The sequence below is a fragment of the Aedes albopictus genome, chromosome 3 (genome assembly GCF_035046485.1).
Source record: "Aedes albopictus strain Foshan chromosome 3, AalbF5, whole genome shotgun sequence".
In the NCBI taxonomy this organism is placed as follows: domain Eukaryota; kingdom Metazoa; phylum Arthropoda; class Insecta; order Diptera; family Culicidae; genus Aedes; species Aedes albopictus.
In genome coordinates this window covers 298059770-298080389 of record NC_085138.1, presented here as the reverse complement: position 1 = coordinate 298080389, position 20620 = coordinate 298059770, and the positions used below count along the sequence as shown (strand labels likewise).

The following is a 20620-nucleotide window of genomic DNA, read 5'->3' as shown; positions in this document are numbered from 1 at the left end:
CAATTTTGTATCTCCGAACTGATAAAGATTAGCTTCTCTCACGAAGAAGATAATTAAGCACAGAATTTCTACACATAATCTATTGGAATAATGAACTAACGAAGATTTTTATCGAAATAAAGTTTTTAGAGGAAAGTAATAACAAAAAAACCACTAGCAAGCTTTCTTATCGGCATTCCGACACAATTGAAAAGTTGTTGAACAGTTTTCAAAAACAAAAATCCAAAACAAATCAAAACATCTGAAAAAATATACTCAAACACCGATCATCCATATTCGCTAACTCGCCGGTGAAAATAATACCGGTTTCACTCGTTTTGAGCTGTCAACACACAAACCTCAGCTAAAAGAAAGATCGCCACGGCCCAGAAAAGAGAATGTATTGATATTCTTTGAACTTGCCGGAAAAGAGAGGATCAATTTCGACGGCTTTGCTGCTCGAAAACTCCCCCAACGCTTTTCAAGAAAAGATATCCGAGAATATCTTTTCCTCCTAGGAACCTAAACTATTCCTTCTTTTTTTCGTTGGGCGCCAATGAAACCACTTATGACCCTGGGAGCTCCTGCTGGCCCTGAAGGAGCCAGCCTAAACCCCAAGCAGCTGGTCTTAGCCGCGGCCGCTTCCGGGGTGGGCACACAAGGCCTCTTTTGCTCCCAGGTCCCAGGGCGTTTGACGGAGGGAGAGCTTTCGGAAGGAAACAATACTTGAAACAATACACAGCAAAGGAAATACATTTACATACCTTTTCTTTTATTGTGCGACTACGGTGTGAGCAGATGGCGTATAGCGTGGATGAAACATTAGTCTACGTCGTGCTGAGGGGGGGGGTCTTGCTAGCCGGTCGTTCACCCCTGAAGAAACACCGCCCAATAAGGGGGGGGGGCGGTACAGTTGATCGTGGTGGAGAGTGGCAGTGACCACATCAAAGCGCCGCATTGGCCGCGACAAGCGCCGATGTTGACAGCGACGAAGGGCGCCGGTGGTGGAGACCGCCGAGAAGGGTGGCGTCGGCCGCGGTGAGGTTTGACGACGATGGGTGGTGACCAACGTGGCAGTGGTGTGCTCTAGCTTGAAACGTAGTTAGCCGTCGTGAAGAGCAGCACCATGAGGCTTCGGCCTCGATGACGAGCGGCGGTGGTAGCATATGAAAACGGCGGGGGCCGCCGTGAAGCGCAGTGGTGGCCGCAACGAGAATCGTCGACAAAGGGTTCTGGCCACCGGTGGGTTGGTCGTGGCTTGGATCGGCGTTGGTCGCCGCAAAGGGCAGCACAGCGCGGCTTCGGCCGCGATAATGGGCGATAATGGCGACTGATGAAAACTGCAGTGGCCGAACCGCGGATCAGCGACGAAAAATCTTGGTCACCGTCCACGCCGCGAGTTTTAGAGACGCGTGGTCCTGACCGGATAATTTAGAAAAACCGATCTTCGCAAATCGACGCGGAGAACGATCCGACCTCTCGGTCTAATGAACACCGACTGCCTCCTGTTCTTGATGCTCATCGTGCTCCTCCGCTCATTGCTCTTCATCCGCTTCGAAAACAAAACGCGAAGCTCTACCCGAGGATAGCTTCGGTATAACGCCCAAAATGCCCAAAACGCGACTTTTGCTCACACCGCATTTAAACTGAACGTTAAAATAAGTTTCGCGAGCTTTGTTACCGTTGAAGACGGTAACAACGTCTAGTTTATCCGCAAAAAAAATCCCTCTTACACACTTATTTCTGAATTGCCTGTTCGGTACTTTTTTGACGAGATTATAACAGCAGTACGATCTCGGTAGTTTCGGTAATCGATTTTACTGAGGCTCAGTAAAACAACTGTCAAAATCGTATGGAAAAGGTAAACAATGCATCTCGTCAAAAAATTACCGAACTCGGTAATCAAAATTAAGTGTGTAGAGAACAGACTTTATGATCGGAAGAATGCGAGTAACTTCAACAACAACAAATGCATAAGAGGTACATACCACAGACAAACAGACGAAACGCCTAGAACAATTTTAGTGAAAATTCATCGCCCAGTTCACACTATCACCACCTGGTGGAAATGTTTCACGAAACACTGCGTTGTGCAATATCGTCATCAGAAGGCGCTAGTGTGAAACGTCAAACGCAAAGAAAAACGATGGGCGCTCTTCTTGTTATGAAAGCCACAACCAAGATTCAAAATGATCGTTGAAGGCGTGGTCAATGAAAATTTCGCCAGTGTTACGTTTGTTTGTCTGTATACATACCTGACAATGCTCACGAAAAAAACAAAAAAATACTACCGCTATGAATATTAAAAATTGTATAGTATTTTTTTTCTTCAGCCACCAACACCAAACAAGTAAGTTAAAATTAATAAGTGATTTTGTTTATTATAATCTAACGAACAAGATGAACAGTCGCTTTCTCAAAGGTCTTCAACTCAACGCTCTCTTGTAGACCGTTTGATGGAAAAAAATGTTCAAAAGAGTTACGAAATCTCACCGAAAGCACCATAGATAAACTGAAAGAGACTGGTTATGCCCAAATGTCCACATTGTGTACAAAATTACGCATTTGCACGTCCTGCCGTCTAGAATTTGACAAACGAGCCATCTGTATATCATTGGTAAAGCAGGGCGCAGGAAGTTCGAAAACGACAACAACTGAGAAATTGCCATCAGCGACATCTGTTTAAACAATTTAATTACGCCCCTTTTCAAAAATGCCCTGTAATATTCTTCAACATCTATACCCATTTCAATATTTTTAACGTTGCAAAACACGCTTTCAACATTCATCTTGAAGAAGAGGGAAAACACTTGTCCTCAAATGTAACAGCAAATTAATGAATAAACGACTAATGCGCGGAGGGCGTGATAAAATCGGAACATTACGGTACATAGTATATTATATTATATGTATATATAATATATAATAAAAACAACTTGTTTTACTCACGCAAGGCCATTAACAATAAAATCAGCATCAAACTTCAATTTCCGGCCGAAATAATTTACACTAAAAAAAATTATTACTAAATGTGAAAATTGTGAAATGTTTGAATTGTCATAACTTTTTTGTTTATTTTCATGGTAGATTGCTAATACAATGGACCGTTTTCTCTAAAAAATTACGTTGGTAAAAAGATAGGGTTTTGAGATATTTGAGTTTTTGTGACAAAAATGATATTTTTTAATGTTAAAAAAGATTTTTTTCACAGTGTATATTTTCTTAGGAATCGCCATTTAGCTATCTAACTTTGCTGAAAAATTCATAACAATCGAACAATCCGTTTTTGCTGTGCATATTTTTGAATATTTTTGAACCATTTTCACATACACCCTTTTGAAAAGTTAGTCGTGGCTCTAAATAAAAATTTAATATCGAAAAATGGCGATTTAGATGGAACTGAAAAACTGTGCAAAGTTTCAGTTCAATAGAAAATCATGAATTAAAAATTTTCCTTAATTTTGATGCTGTTGCTTGGAATCGCTCATTAAAGCTATGTTCATTTAGAATCCGGAATGACAAAATCACGTATATCTTAGGGATGGAATAACAAACATAAAAGGTGAAGCCCTCAAAACAAAGGTTATTTATTGTACTTTCATGGAAAAATATCATTGAAATTTTTTATTTTTATTTTTCACACATTTTCTTACTTTTCCAGTGTTGACCTCTCTAAAAATCTGCACAACGGTGGTAAATTTTAGCAGCAACCCCTTCCGCACGTTTGTTCAACAATCAGGTCATCTATGCAGTGTCCTGAGTGCCTTGACTAGTCTGACTAGGATTCCGAAGAAAAAATGCCATACTTTTTTTATTGCGAAATGAGGGGCAATTCAGTGAATTGGGAAAACGCGAAATTTGAGTGTTTTTTTCGTTGATAAACACTACCCATCTGTGACGATACCACTGAACGTCTCCGGCTGTCATGGCAGCTCATCAAAATAGGTAAAACCTCTACATATCCCTTGTGTGCGTTTTTGAAAAGCAGCACGCGATTCTTGAGGCTGTCATCCTTGTATAAATTGGTTCTCATCATCTTGTTGCGAAAAAACCATGCCCAGAGTTCGAACTTCTTGCCAAATCATTAAATTCAAAGCAGATTTATCAATGAACCCAAGCTTTTTTCTTCCGAGGACACTTCCTTATGCCATGGTTAACAACATCTGTGCACATAACACATAATGGTTTTGACGATATTAACATTTTTCGCGACTGTCGTACTGCCCATGATCGCATATCAGTCCCATCTTTGCTGGGTTTCCTATCATGTTTCCTATTCATATGGGACAATTATGCGATCATAGGCAGCGTACCTGACCACGCTAAATTTTCAACGTGTTTGTGCAAGATTTTTTTCCTCCTCTTGTCTTCAATCTGAAATGACTTTTCACTCGTTGCAAGGAAATCGATGAAATTTTCAGCATTTAAAGAGGATTAGTGTATGATCAGAGTGCTGCAAAAGAATGATGATTATGTTTATTGAGAGCGCCACTAGAAAATGTGACATGATTCCGGATTCTAAGTGAACATAGCTTTAGAACAGAATAGTTTTATCCTCATCTAAAGAATTATAATATTTCTTTTGGGTTGAAGCCATTATCTTGACTAGCATTGTGTTTCATTGTCGAATTTCAATTTCTGGCCCGTCAATTGGTATGGAGTATTAGCTGTGGCCCGCGGCCGTAAAAGGTACTATGTTCTAAAGCTATGTTCACTTAGAATCCGGAATCATGTCACATTTTCTAGTGGCGCTCTCAATAAACATAATCATCATTCTTTTGCAGCACTCTGATCATACACTAATCCTCTTTAAATGCTGAAAATTTCATCGATTTCCTTGCAACGAGTGAAAAGTTATTTCAGATTGAAGACAAGTGGAGGAAAAAAATCTTGCACAAACACGTTGAAAATTTAGCGTGGTCAGGTACGACAGTCGCGAAAAATGTTAATATCGTCAAAACCATTATGTGTTATGTGCACAGATGTTGTTAACCATGGCATAAGGAAGTGTCCTCGGAAGAAAAAAGCTTGGGTTCATTGATAAATCTGCTTTGAATTTGATGATTTGGCAAGAAGTTCGAACTCTGGGCATGGTTTTTTCGCAACAAGATGATGAGAACCAATTTATACAAGGATGACAGCCTCAAGAATCGCGTGCTGCTTTTCAAAAACGCACACAAGGGATATGTAGAGGTTTTACCTATTTTGATGAGCTGCCATGACAGCCGGAGACGTTCAGTGGTATCGTCACAGATGGGTAGTGTTTATCAACGAAAAAAACACTCAAATTTCGCGTTTTCCCAATTCACTGAATTGCCCCTCATTTCGCAATAAAAAAAAGTTTGGCAATTTTTCTTCGGAATCCTAGTCCGACTAGTCAAGGCACTCAGGACACTGCATAGATGACCTGATTGTTGAACAAACGTGCGGAAGGGGTTGCTGCTAAAATTTACCACCGTTGTGCAGATTTTTAGAGAGGTCAACACTAAAAAAGTAAGAAAATGTGTGAAAAATAAAAATAAAAAAATTTCAATGATATTTTTCCATGAAAGTACAATAAATAACCTTTGTTTTGAGGGCTTCACCTTTTATGTTTGTTATTCCATCCAGTGCTGAAAAATTCATTTCGTCATATCTAAATTCAATCACCTACAGCTCACTGTAAAAGCTGAACCTGAGAATATGGAATATGAAAAACTTGTGCGGCTAGACCAGTTGTGCAAGAAAGTCACGGAAAAACCGCAATTTTTCGAATATTTAAGGTAAATGTCACGGACTACTTTCGAAAAATGCCAATGATATTCACGATGAATATCATTTGGCATTTTTCGAAGGTAGTCCGTGACATTTACCTTAAAAATTCGAAAAATAGCGGTTTTTCCGTGACTTTCTTGCAGAGCTGGTCTAGCCGCACAAGTTTTTCATATACCATATTCTCAGGTTCAGCTTTTACAGTGAGCTGTAGGTGATTGAATTTAGATATGACGAAATGAATTTTTCAGCACTGTCCATCCCTAAGATATACGTGATTTTGTCATTCCGGATTCTAAATGAACATAGCTTTAATGGAATTTCAAACTTTTCGGTATCTAATGGAATTTCAGTGCTTACTGAATACATTCTTGTACAATTTTGGAGATCATTTCAGTATAAACCCTCCTAGGATGTTAGGCTAGGCACACCACGCTGGCTTACTGCACGTCCAGCGTGTTTGGTTGGCATTCATAAAGTAGGATCGCACGCTGGATACTACGACAAATAGAATCAGTGTCAAAGGGTTCTCAAAAGTTTACAGCAACTTTCAGATTACCATTATCTGATGATTCCTCACAATCTGTAAATTAAACTAAGTATTTATACATTCATAAATACGCACTAAAATATCCAATTAGTTTTAATTACAATTCACTTGAAAAAGAAAAAAATACTCAAAAATATTACTTGAAAGGCCAAATTTTATAACTTTTCTTCATTCGTGCCGCGGGCCGCAAAAATGTCCTTGCGGGCCGGATTCGTCCCGCGGGCCGTACGTAGGCCAGCCCTGGGGTAGATCGTAATCTCTTACCATGTTAAATCGGTGATAATAGATTTAACCTATAGTGGCCCCCAGACTTGTTTACATTTACACATTTGTTCAAATCGGCACCAACATTTCAAAAGGGCGTAACCGCATTTTGAAACAAACCCCTCTGTCACATCTGTGGATCGTATTTCAATGTCGCCATGCTAATCACCGCCAGTATAGGAAAGAAGAGTAATTTCTCTGTCTAGTAATGTTTGTGAATTTCGTGGGAAACTTAAAATATGACCCACAGATGTGAAAGAGTGGTTTGTTTCAAAATGCAGTTACGCCCTTTTGAAATGTTGGTGCCGAAATAATCGAATTATCGCTTTCCAGACTAGTTTTATCGCATGGAACTGATGTCTAGGGACTAGAGCCATGGTCTCCCGGTGCAAGATTACCGGTAGAAGCAGATTGGAGTGGGAAATTTGAGAATAATTGCCAGGGGTCCACTATTGGATAAAATACCCTAACCCAATTTCTCATTATTTGAGAAATCGAAATTATTGAGTTATTAACCCTTTATAAGGCCGTGAAAACTAGAAGAGTTGTCAATGCATACTATTATGGAAATGATTACATGATTACATGTACAAAACAATTTTTGTTTAAAAGAAACTCTCAAAAATCTAGGTGGCAATATAGTTGCCACTGCCCGTTTAGCCCAAAAACGAGCTTTTGAGGTGGCAATATAGTTGCCACTGTCCGTTTAGGCCACCAGCACTGGTGGCAATATTCTTGCCACTGCCCGTTTAGGGTACTTTTCTTCTTTTGATTGCGACAAAAAGCCGGAAAAGAGACTTTAGAGTGGATTAGGGCTTAACCCATAATATATTAGGGTCTGTCCATAAACTACGTAGACTCTTAGGGGGGGACGGGGGGGTCTGGCCAAAGTCTACGCTCCATATAAATTTCGAAAATTTTGTATGAACAAAAGTCTACGAGGGGGGAGGGGGGGGGGGGGGGGGGGTCTGAGATGGCCGAAAAAAAGTCTACGTAGTTTATGGACAGCGCCTTATAAACTATGTAGTTCAGCTCATGTCAACCCATAATTTGATTATTTCTTAAAATATTTACCAAATCTATAATTTTTCAATAAGTTTGAGCTAATTTTCTTCATGCGATCAAATTTAGCCATTTTTAAGACTACAAATGGCTCCCAAATTGTTGATAAAGCTTTGTTTAGTACCAAAAAACTACCAGACGTTGTTAGTAATCCCAATTTTATGTAAACCAAAAAAAAAGTTCGAAATAAATGGTTATAAAACAGAAAAAAATACAAACAGTAGGTGGCAATATAGTTGCCACTGCCTTATAAAGGGTTAACTGATGATCGACGTAGGAAATCATGGGATGAGATGGTCAGGAAGGAGGGAAAACGGCTATAAAGTTGTAGGAAACAATTAAAGCTAATTAACAGCCATGATGATAAGCTATCTACGAGATATTTGGCCATATGAATAAAGTTGAGCAAATACTCTATACTAAATCTACGTGAAGCCGTGGAGCAAATCTTTGTGAAACTTTGTCTATTTCAGCGCACTACCTAATATCGAAATATCATTGCCAAACTAGGCACATGACACAGGCGAAACAACAACGAAAATTTTCTCATTTGAAGAACAATCATGGGCATTAGATAAAGCTGGTAGGAAATCTCCAGGAATTTACAATATGTGTAGTCCTTGCCTTTGAAAAAGAAGAAACAGATAAACTTTATTTTTCCTTTTCCAACTTAGTAATAGGATCAATGATTGAAGTTAAATCCTCAAACAAAAAAATAACGTTTGGGCTCTTGAGGAGCAATTTAGTGACTCGACGTTATTTTTGCTATCTTTCCTCTACTTTTACCAAATTTGCCTCACGATTTCGAAGATGCAAATCGGCAACGATTTTCCAATCGGGCTTAACTGACATTATCGATTCTAGACGATTTAACTACCGTTCCGTTAGGTCTTACCAACTACTAAACATATTCTCCTTTCAACCTCTTTCAACAGATTCTTCACAACGAGCCAACTGAAATGCCACATCCGAACGCACACCGGAGAAAGACCGTACAAGTGCGCCTATTGTGATCGCGCGTTCAAGCAGTCGACCGATTTGCTGCGACACAGTCGCAATCATGTCGGAGACAAGCCCTACCAATGTGATATCTGTACCGATTCGTTCAGATTGGTAACCGAACTGCGGAACCACTACGCGGTGCACTTTAAACCGGGCGCCAAGGGGGCCGCCGAAATGATCGATAAGCTGAAAACGAAATACACCAGTAACGGCGTGAAGGAATATTTTTCCATTACGACTTTATTGAATAGGCGCTTCGAGCAGGAAAAAGTCGAGGAGGACATGGACACCGAGGAGGGGGGAAGTAGCAAACAAGCCGATACCGGAAATACTAACGAATATGATAGTGCGGATGCTGAAGAGAAAAATGAGGTTGAAATTGAATAAGGTAAGGAAGTTGAACTTCCGAGGAAATGGTAATTGTTACGTCTATGGACATTGCAGGCTTCAAATTTCGTGGACTGCAAGTAGTGTTATAAAGAATAAATTATTGAAAATTTTAACAGTTTTTTTTTAGTTTTGTTGTAGCGTTGCAGGTGTAGCGCTTCAGTTTTGTGCGACGTGACCAGCCTAATGTAATGGCAAGTAGGTCATAATGAGCAGCGTCAGCATTTTATCATAAAACCTGGTAACACTCACATCATTACACATGTTATAAGAATTTCAAGATACACAGTTTCTTTTATGTAGTACCTACTAAGCATTTTTCTATAGGATAAATCATACCAATTTCAATGAATTTTCTCGTATTCTCTAAGAAGTCATAATTCAATAGGGGGATTCACTTAACAGCGTAAACTGATTAAACTGATTAAACGTCGCGATCACCAAGGCAATCTTCAATTATTTCATTCGAAAAATCATGAAACATTTCAAATAAGCAGAAAATCATGGCTTACGCAGCAATTTAATCTGTTTAGTGAGTACCCCTAATATGTTGTCAATGATGATTAGCTTAGTTTATTAAGGAGTTGTGAAAACTTTACGCAATACCTGTTTCACATAGTGACATCACTTAGGCTTGGTAGGACAAATCACAAATCATTGCCACGTACGAGAGCCATCCGGCGAGAAGGAAGTTCAACACCGAAGACAGGTGGCTGAAAAGAAAGTCAAATATCACTTACCCTTTTACGACTGCAAAATGCCCAGCTGTTGTAGGCAAAACTTGGCCGCCGTTGCCTTGGCTTCCTTCTTCGTGTTGTTGGCAATGGCCGGTTGATACTCCAATCCGTTTACGATCACTTTGAACACGAAGTTCTTCGCATGTCCAGGGCCACTTTCGTGCACCAGATCGTACCGTGGAGGCATCCATTTTCGCTTGCTGCAGTACTCGCCCAGGATCGACACGGGATGCTTCCCATCGGTATTGATTTTTACGCTCATAAACCGCGCCCGTCGGCCACTGTGCTGCTGTTGGATTTGGAACTGCACCTGTCGCTGGTGATCTTCCGCGCTGGCCACCAGGCCACGTTTGTCTAGTTTGACATCTAGGAGAAGTGGCTCGAGCGAACCATTCTTCTCCTTACCGAGCCCTTCGCCGGGAACCCAGCCCATCTTCTGCAGAAGGTGCATTCCCATTCCGCCGGAAACCGGGGCGGTTTGTTTCATTGAGTCTCGTTTAGCCCACGGTTGGTATCCTTCGGCGAGCTCTCGGGGCGTTAAACACTGAACACCGGTAGATCCGCAGAACTGTCCTGGGGTAAATTTGGAGGATGCCCAGGCCGACATGTCCTTTTGGGTATTGTACAGCAATTTAATGGCTTCAGCGTCGGCCGGATTGTCTTGCAGTTTGCGCATGGCATTCAAACGATTGGATATGATGGTTGAAACATCTAGCTTGTTAGCTTCCGCATTGGTGGGAAATACAGTTGGAGCATCCGTGGAGGGACCTGGAGCTGGCATTATAGCCGGTATTGATGTATCAATGGCTGGCACAGCTGGTACCGGAACGGGTGGTACAACTGGAGCTGATGATGGACCAGGCTGTATCAATTCCGGAGGCAGAGCCTGCGGCCCCGGAGGTGGATTAACCGGTGTGTACGCTGGTTGTTGTTTCTCGGACGCTGCAACAAACGAAGCGGATGTTGGTGGGAATTTAGACACCGGTTTTTCGGGCCGGACGACTGCAACCGGTGCCGCGGGTTTTGGTTCCACAGGCATCCAATCACTTTCCATCTTTTTGTGTTGTGCACCAGAAGAAACTGGAAATTGCAGCATGAGAGCTTTCGATTGTTCCGCCGTTTTCGGCTGTAACGGAACCGAGTTTTTGATGTTCATCACAATCGGCCCAGGATCCTTGATCTGGAAGGGATGGTGGAATGCTTTCGATCCCCCTTCTGCATCGTGATCGCTATCGTCAGAGGAGACACTCGATAACTCGTTCAAATTTTCTTTGTCAGAAATCTTTTTACAATACTCAGTCAGCTCCTCGATACTCTTGCCGCTTGTTTTCATCTTCATAATTAACTTCTCTTTAGATTCTTTATCAAGCCCCTGAGCACCAGGAAGTGTCCCCTTCTTAAGCATCGATATCGCATTTTTCCTGGCAATTTCTAACAACTTCTGCTTGTCGAACTGCGGAGAACGTGATCTCGATTTGGATCTATGCCTTTGCCGATCCCGTTCCTCGCTTCTTCTCCTCTTCCGGTCTCTGTAGTGATCTTCCTCCTTATAACTAGCGTAGAATGAATTGTACTTCTTCTGATAGAAATCATAATACCGACCCTGCCGGTACGGTTCTTCATCCGACAACGAAAGTTCTGATTCCGAACGCCTTTTCCTCATTTCCTTCGAATCGGAACGGCCATTCCGCCTCTCCCTGTCTCTGTCCCGCATTCTTTCTCGTTCCTTTTCCTTCTCGCGTTCCTTTTCTTTCTCACGGGAAGCTGCCTCCTTGAATACAGCACTATCCTTCAGACTCTTGATTTGAATTTTGTTTCTCGATGATTTGAGATCCTCTTTCTCGCGTTCTTTTTCTCGGTTACGCTCCCTTTCGCGTTCACGTTCCCGCTCGCGATCGCGTTCCTTGTCGTAGATCGTTGCATCTCTGTAGGAACGATCTTCTTTTTCCTGCTTAATCCGTGGATAATAATCGTCACGTGAACTGGAATGAATTTTAAAGTTTAGTGAAAACTATCCATAAGCATATTCCTATAAATTACCCACCTGTAACGTTGCTGCTCATGGTGGTGGTGGTGATGGTGAGAATCCTTAGACACCCTAGAAGATTCCCGACTATCTCGCGAGCTGTACCAGTCGTCCTTGGGTTCCTTCTTGACCACCACGGATGACATTTCCGATTTTACCACCACTTTCTCCTCCTTTCGTTCCGTCTTTTCCTTATGTTTCTCCTTCGTCTTGCTCTTCTTGTGCTTTTCCTTTTCCTTTTCTTTGTCCTTATCCTTTTCCTTTTTGATCTTTTTTATTTTTCGTTTAATCTCCCCTTCCTCCTGGGTATCCGAAGCGGAAGAAGATCCCTTGTCGCTTCCGCCCTTTTTCTTCTTCTTGGACTTTTTCTTATGTTTCTTCTTCTTTTTCTTCTCCTCGCCATCGTCGTTGGAATCGTCATCGATTATTTCCGGCGGAGCAGCATTGAAAACCTTGAACAGTTCCGTCAATATCTCGTTGGATGATTTGAGCGGTTCTACCGATTTGACTTCCTTCTCATCCGATGGGTCCGACGAAGCAGTTGATGCCGCAGCCGCCGCTTTGGTCGTCGTCGTCGTTGCCGAAAATATGTTCGACAAGTTCAAATCGATGGACAGCTTATCTACGGTTTCCGACTTACTTGAATCTTCGTAGCTGGTTGTTTTCTCCTGTTTGATCTTGATGTTCAGCGGGAACATTTCCGCCGTAGTTGTCGCCGAACTTGTTGTGGAGGTGGAGGGAGGTTTCTCTTCTTTAGCGTCGGTGTCATTCATCTGCAATTAAATTCACGATTATTATAATGATTTGGCTTAAACACATTGAAAACTATTACTTTTAGCACAAAACAAGTATTTCTTGAACAATATTTCCATAAAATTTGTGAACTTCTTACGGCTTTTGCAGCATTTTTTCCAGAACTTCTCGGCTGTCAAAAATGTCAATCTGCGAAATTTGATGTTTGTTATGCTGTCAGAGCTACGTTTTATGCCAAATGTATGTGCCCAAAACTTTGCACTGAAAAAGAATTCGACACTGATTTTTTTCACGTGACATCCACAGATAAACAGACGTCTCACTCTATTCACTTCTCATCGTAACCCTTTTTAACGGTTAGTTCAAGTATTTTGTAGTTCGCAAATCACTCGGCCACGGCGCTCGCATCGTTTGTGCTCCTGTTTGACGTTTGCTCACTACCGCCACCTACTGAGTGGTTTGCATAACACAGCTTGTTTAGGATTGGGCGATTATGTTTCTGTGATGATGAATTTTAACGCAATTTGTTCCAAGTGATATGTCTGTTTGTCTGTGTGACATCCCTATAGGGCACTGCATGAAATTCTCCCCTTCTCTTTCACTCTTACAGAAATTTTGTAAACAACAAGGCCAAGAAATGTCAAAATCCCATACAAAACCAAAACAATGCAGTGCCCTATTCCCACCCAATAGGATTGGTTGCAGCCAACATCAATTGAGTTCCCCCATTGACAATGCATTTGGGTTCCCTAAACATTAATACGAGATGCGGGAATCTAAAACGTGACGTCATCGCACCCTGGTGGATTTTTTATTTTACAGTGAAGTGGCATCCCTATCCCACCAATGCAATACTCCATTGCACGGTGACGTCATCAAGGAACCGCTCTCTTTCTCTCCTACAGGAAATTAGAAAACAACAGAACCAACAACCACAGACAAACAGACGTAACACTTCGAACATTTTTCGATTCAAATCATAGTCACGGAAACATATTCGCCCAATGCTAAAAGGCCTATGTTTGGCCGACCACCAACTAGGTGGCGGTAGTGAGCAAACGTCAAACTCGAGCAAAAACGATGCGAGCGCCACGGTTGGGCAGTTGGCCAACTATCAAATTTTGAAAAAGACCGTTAAATCGGTGTACGATGTGAATTGTTGGAGTGTTACGTCTGTTTGTCTGTGCAACAACTGTCAAATTTGACAGGTCCTGTTGTTTTCAAACTCTCTAAAAGAGCGAGAGAGATAGAATTTCGTCGTTAGGTGGTCTATGTTTTCGTAACTAAAAATAGGTGTTTTAGTTTTCAGCAACTGAATTAGCGTAACGTTTGAAAAGGGCCTAGCTGCAAAATATGAACATTGGGCCTATCTGCAAAATGTAAACATTGAGAAAATCGCACAAGAAGGTTCCCTTCCAGAATGGTTGTTCCTGTTCCTATTTAAAAACCAGACTTTTCTCAGTGTTTTATTCCATCCATTGAAACACATGGAGGTCTGCTTCATGATTCTGGGCATTTTTTGGCACAAATTTTCCAAATGGAGGAGAACGTGCCTCTTGAGCCGACCTACTAATACCTGGGCATTATTTGCATCAAACTATAGCGAAACTCTCAAAAATATCGATATTTAACATACACGGCAGATAGGCCCTTTTTACAAATCTCAAAATCCAAGTCAAAATCAGTAAGGCCCTACAAGTTTGGCCCTTTTATGGATCCATTTTCAGTTAGGTCCTAGAAGTTGCGCCCTTTTATTGTGGAATGTTCAAGTTAGACCCTTCATTTTTTTAAAGTTCAGCTAATTTTTATTATATTGAATATATTTATAATATCGATATAGCGCATTTAGTTCACCACTGGACTATCGCACTAGTTTTCACGAATGCGAAAACGCTAATAAAAGTGCGCGATTGCATCAAATCAACTCGGTGTCTTCAGAGCACTTATTCACCATAGATTGAAGAGATAGTGCGCCGAAGACAGCAACCTGATTTGATGCAATCGCGCACTTTTATTAACGTTTTCGCACTTATGAAGTCGCAGTTCGCAGTCCAGTGGTGAACTAAATGCGGTATATAATACAAGGAATATTCCAAGGAATATCTATAGATATGGATAGGAATAGTCGAAAATCGGCTTGTTTACATTTTGCAGATAGGCCCTTCTCAAAAAGAAACACGACGGCACTTTGTGCCCATTTTTTGACGTCGGATGATGAAGGCAACTGGCAGCATAACAGACTGACAGCACAATGTTTGTGTTTTCCTTTCCTCGGCTTGTGATTGGGTGAAGAAAAGTGATAACAGAGAGCGGATGGACGGGGTGGGCCTTTGTCATCACTCAGATCGGATCCTGTCGGGCTGTGTGGGAGGTGCGGCGCGCGAAGGCAGGAAAAATCGAATTTTCCCAATAGTTTGCAAAGGACTGCATCGTTCTTTCGAAATCAGTGCGTAATCATTCAAAATCAGAATAATTTGAGACTCGTTTGTGGTGCAATTGAAAGCGGATAGCCTCTGGTGGGGAAGACTATTGATTGTGATAGTGTTGAGACATCGCAAGGACGATTTATTATCAAGTGCAAAATTTTTCAGATCTTCCCATTTCAAGGTGAGTAAGATGGCAATATGGTTTTTTATCTGTAATCGATCCTGACCAGATTCTGTAATTTAGGTACAAAGGCTTTCCTTAAGGCTATCTTGTCGATTTGCCTAAACAAAATCTTGCCTGAAGATAAGCTAAAAAATGCCTTTGTGTATTAGGTATGTGAGATCTGCTTGCATTGTATACACAAATCGATCGATCTCTTTCACAGTACCGTACAAAAGTATTACGTACTTCACCTCAAATTGGACTGCCACAATTGGGTTTTTAAATTTTGAAAAAATATTGATTTTTTTCTATTTTACACGAAAAAGCACCATTTTCTGAGTCACTATGATTTTTTTCAGATTTTTTCACCCAGGAACCTATTGAAAAATCAATGCAATACATGCTCTTTCATGTAGAATAATAAAAGCAATGAATTTTTCAAAAAATTTGACCTGTTTTAAAGTTTGTACACTGACAGGCTATCGTATAAATAAACTTATAAATTACAAAAAAAAAAAAAAATAAACCCAATGTTGTGCACTGCACACCCCTTCTCAGTGTGATTGGGAACTACACTGTAAGCAAAAGTAAGTGACCATAGTTGATACACGCAAAAAATGTTGCAGTTGAAAATACTATTTCAGGGGGTTAACTTGACAGCAATGTAGAAGATATGCTCTATTTTTATTTATTGAAATAGAAACCAAATGGTTTCTTATTAGCGTAATCCTTTGGCTTTGACTTATACGACTTTGCCATAGGAATATGCTAAATTAGTACATTTGATCCCTATTTCAATAACTAGAGCCTCTAACGCATATTGTGAGAAGCAAATTGGCACATAAACATTATTAATTTATTTAAAATAGCAAATTCACTTAGTCGAACAGCATTACATACTTTTTATGAGACAGAATCCGGATGGATTTGCAGTAGTGAGATGGTTAAGCAGTCTGAATCCTCGATCATATGACAGTGAACCTTGTACTTCTCGTTCCCGGAACATTTACCGCATAGCAATCCAGGCACTTGCTGACCTGGAGCGACTTCACCTCATCCGGATTGTCCGGGTATGCTGCACAATACAATTTGCTGCTGTAATGAATTCTAGCAACTTATTTCAACTCACTCAGACTACATGTAATATAAACTCACCTTCATGATTTTCCGCTGATAAAAAGTCTCGCTGCAAGATTTTTTTTTTGACTATTTAACACACAATTATTAAAGTAAGTGATACAAACAAACCGACAGCAACAAATCGGCAGACCACTTGTCAAAATGGCGAACGTCAAGTGCACAGTAAATTACCATGTTTGTGGTACAATCGAATACAAAATATGGTCAGCTGAAAATTGCCGGTGCAACACGCTTGAGACAACCATGGACATGGTAAAATAGGTCCCAAAAGTACAACGATAGTAAAACGCATAGTAAACGTTACTGCAAAAGCGGTACTTTCGTTGGAAAAATGCGTAGTACAATTAACTATATTATGTAGTCTATACCAGTATTACAATTTCTCAAAGAACATAGTATTTATCACTACATTTCGGTTAAGTTGACCAATTTGTTTGTCAATCTCAATGTGAAGAGCCATAGTAAATTTGACAACAACTTTGTAGTCATATTTACCGTAAGATTTCTTTCTGTGTAGGGATATCCGGATAAAAAATTACGATTCATTGTATGGTAAATATTATTAACATATTATTATTAGATTGTTAATCTTACGTTACATGAATTCAATAAAGCAAAATAAATAAATAAATAAATATGATAGGTTTTATTGTTCACAATAAAACACACAGTATATTGTAACTTTTTACAATAGAAACTAATCCCAAATAGTTCGTACAATAAGTAAACATTTGCTTTATTAGTGATTTGATTGCCTTTCAATAGTTCTTTAATAATTTAAAGATACTAAAAGTAAAAAATAAGTAAAGTTGTTTTTATACAGTTGGAAATGTGCCTGCAAAGTTCTCATGGACTTTGTTTTTATCAAAAAGAGTTTATTTCTCATTTACACTTAAAAATTATTCGTAACCAATAAGGTCGGAACAAATCTCATTTTCTTCTTTTGTCACTTTGCTCGTTGACTCGTCAAAAAGGGGGAGGGATGATAAATAATAAATTTATTTGATGAAAATTTACCCAAACAGTTAAACAAAATTGTCAAACTCATCGGATTTGTTAAGAAATTTTCTCGACGACTCTAATTGGCTTCTTTAGCGATGTTGAGATAATTCCATATTTTGAATCTGCATACCAGACTGAGCCGAAATCCAAATTTTCATGAATTTTGGTGCCCGAGAACCTATTTAAAAAACAATTTGAAGTTTGTATGGGAGCGATTTGTCGAATCACCCCTCGTCGCATTTTGTACTGGGCGGAGCTGTCAATCAGTTGCCCAGCTGTCAAAAGGTGATTTCGAAAAATCTCTTTGGAATTGATTTTAGGTACCAAAAAAAAGTTCTAAAAATCTGAAAAAAAATCATAGTGGCTCAGAAAAAGGTGCTCTTTCGTATAAAATTAAAAAAAATCAATAATGTTTTCATAATTTAAAAACCCAATTTCACTTTAAAGTTTTTTGAATAATATATTTGTGTCCACCCTCAAATTATCGAACTCCGATAAACATTTTCCGAGGGGGAAATGACATAGGAGAAAATCGGAATTTGTGTCAGCCTAAATAACAATAAATATTATTGTTGCTTGAATCATGTTATTCCATTCTGTATAATCAAATACAAAACACGGCGTGTGTATGGGAAAAGTTTATAACAAAAAAATAGGCATCGTCAAATTTTTCGCTATTCAAAAATAGAGGCTTTCAGCTTTCATTTGCAGGGTCCCTCAAAAAAATCCACCGAGGGATCCCGAACAACTTTTTCAGAATACTGTTTTTCCCCATACAAAATGCACGGTTCCAAATTAATCCCTATTTCTACTTAACAAACATACCCAATTTTTGTATGAAAAAGTTCCCCCGATGGAATATTTCGGTGTTGGTCTTGAATGAAAGCTGGTAGCGTCAACTTTCACGTAGCGTAAAAATTAGCGATGCCCATTTTTTTGTAATAAATTTGTTCTACCAGACACACCGTGAAAATCATTTATCATATTTTTTTAGTTTTTGTTTTAAATTTGAGTACAGTAGATACTCGATAAGTGCAACATTTGATTGATTTATTTTTATTATAGAGACTTTCAGCCCTTGGCTGGCAAGTGCTACATGTTTATGTTTCGGTTATCGAATGTTATTCGCTAACTGCAACGACTGACAAACGTCAAACCGTGTTGGCAGAGGAAGCTCTCAGTTAATAACTGAGGAAGTGCCGTAAACCGGGGTCAAATTGATCAGCGGAGTGAAATTGATCATTCGGGTACTATATTGTAATTCCATACTAGGAACTCTTAAGCGTCGTAATAATCTTAAACTTTTTAGGTCATCTAATTGGCTTCTTTAGCGGTGTTGAGATAATTCCATATTCAGAATCTGCATGCAAAACTGAGCCGAAATACAAATTTTCATGAATTTTGGTGCCCGGGAACCTATTTAAAAATCAGTTTGAAGTTTGTATGGCAGCGATTTGTCGAATCACCCCTCGTTGCATTTTGTACTGGGCGGAGCTGTCAAGCAGTTGGCCAGCTGTCAAAAGGTGATTTCGAAAAATCTCTTCGAAATCGATTTTAGGTATCAAAATGAAGTTCTAAAAATCTGAAAAAATCATGGTGGTTCAGAAAAATGTGCTCTTTCGTATAAAATCAAAAAATCATTACATTTTTCTTAATTGAAAACCCCAATTGGTAATGTCTAGAGATGAGTTGTTGTTGTTGTTGTTGTTTATTTAACTTACAATTTTGAAAGAGCCCTTTGAGTGATTTCCTTGCATTTCGAAATTGTTCTCAAAGAGGCATAAAACCTCTTTATCTTTTCAAAAAACAATAATTACAAAACAAAACTTAATACTAAAGGCTCATCCGGAATCGATCCATGTCAGAGCCGACAACATCCAAGGGACCACCAAATGTATGAAAATCAGGAATCAAATGCTTGAATGGCACCAGCGTAGCCGAGGCGAGAGGTTTCTGAAAATAAAAATAAAAAACCCAAATTAATCCAACTAGTGGTGATAGTGCCTTTCTCGACGTATTTCAAAAAAGACACAAGACCTCTAGGGCCCTTTTCAAATGTTGCTCCAGAAATGAGTCTTTGATTTGAACCACATCCATTTTTAACATGATTTCTTTGAAAAAAAAACGTCTAAATTATGAAACAAGTAGCTCATGCTAGAAATTTGAATACTTTGGGTGCCATTTCTCAAAATGTAAGGCGTCCAATGTATGCTATTTCAGCCAGAGTACAGTCTAAACATATTAGAAGCTATAAGAAAAAGTAATAGTAGTAAACGCTGTGATTTATGCAAGTGATACTATCAAATTTCACCAAAACAATACTTAAATACGTGATTTTTTGATAGTTTGCGGCATATTTTCTGTTAAAAACTTTGTTGTCGGGGCCCGTGGCGGATGGTCATGGATGCGGATGGTCATGGATTTGATTCCTAGCCCCGGCGCTTGCAATTTTTCGTCAGTTGCTCTTCCCCCGAGAGCGGCTGACACTGACCCTCTTCTGAGCCCCATGGCTCAAACGGACCCGGATACCTGGACATCGGCGAACTGCTACTCATAATGGACCCTCAATCGGACTGGAAAGGAACAAATGCCATCCATCATCATCCTTGTGCTCATCATTCTACCCTATACATGGTAGAAAAGTGGTAGAAAAGTGAAAGCAGCAGAAAAGGAACCAGTTCGATAAAGTTAAATAGCATACATTTAGGCGCTATACAAAATGTAAGTGCAGCAATCAATTGGGTTTTTAAATTAAGAAAAATGTATTGATTTTTTGGTTTTATACGAAAGACCAATTTTTTTTGAACCACCATGATTTTTTTCAGAATTTTAGAACTTCATTTTGGAACCTCAAATCGCTTTCGAAGAGATTTTTCGAAATCACCTTTTGACAGCTGGCCAACTGCTTGACAGCTTCACCCAGTACAAAATGCGACGAGGGGTGATTCGACAAATCGCTCCCATACAAACTTCAAACTGATTTTTAAATAGGTTCCCGGACAGCAAAATTCATGAAAATTTGGATTTCGGCTCAGTTTTGCATGCAGATTCTGAATATGGAATTATCTCAACACCGCTAAAGAAGCCAATTGAAATCGCTCACGTAGTGCCCTAGTGGACAAAAGAGCTGTAAATTAGGTTAAGTGATTAAGAATTAAAAAAAAAACCTTGTTTTTCGTATATTACCTGCACTCGTCGTGATACTTTTATTAGAATCTTTTGAAACACTTCCAATGAAAATAACTAAACAAATCTCAATTTAGAAAAAAATTATCGATGCAAGTCACCATACAAAATGATTTTGTTTTGGATTGGATTTACGCTGTCACGAAGCCGCTAAACATTGTGGAACTACTCGTAAATGAACAGTAGACGCTG

At 39.7% G+C, this 20620-nt stretch overlaps 2 protein-coding genes across 2 annotated transcripts in view; one reads left to right on the top strand and one right to left on the bottom strand.

Annotated features, from left to right (window-relative positions):
- Positions 1–9111, top strand: part of LOC109414795 (uncharacterized) — a 47309-nt gene extending 38198 nt beyond the window's left edge. Inside the window, exon 7 of the mRNA XM_062857982.1 lies at positions 8542–9111. Within this exon, the coding sequence (XP_062713966.1) occupies positions 8542–8995 (454 nt within the window). The 3' untranslated portion in view covers positions 8996–9111. The remainder of the gene's footprint in view (positions 1–8541) is intronic.
- Positions 9112–9552: 441 nt separating this feature from the next.
- LOC109418654 (protein Son) lies at positions 9553–12711 on the bottom strand. The gene is made up of 3 exons (XM_019692874.3): positions 12591–12711; positions 11777–12531; positions 9553–11714 (listed from the first exon to the last, which is right to left on the bottom strand). Exons 2-3 carry the CDS (start codon positions 12529–12531, stop codon positions 9740–9742), a joined length of 2730 nt encoding a protein of 909 aa, XP_019548419.2. The 5' UTR covers positions 12591–12711; the 3' UTR covers positions 9553–9739.
- Between the last annotated feature and the right edge of the window lie 7909 nt (positions 12712–20620).

Bases quoted from the DNA above. Each gene is read 5' to 3' on its own strand.
- LOC109418654 (XM_019692874.3), bottom strand. From the start codon at position 12,531: ATGAATGACACCGACGCTAAAGAAGAGAAACCTCCCTCCACCTCCACA. The intron at 11,715-11,776 runs GTGGGTAATTTA...AATTCATTCCAG, and splicing joins CATGAGCAGCAACGTTACAG to TTCACGTGACGATTATTATC.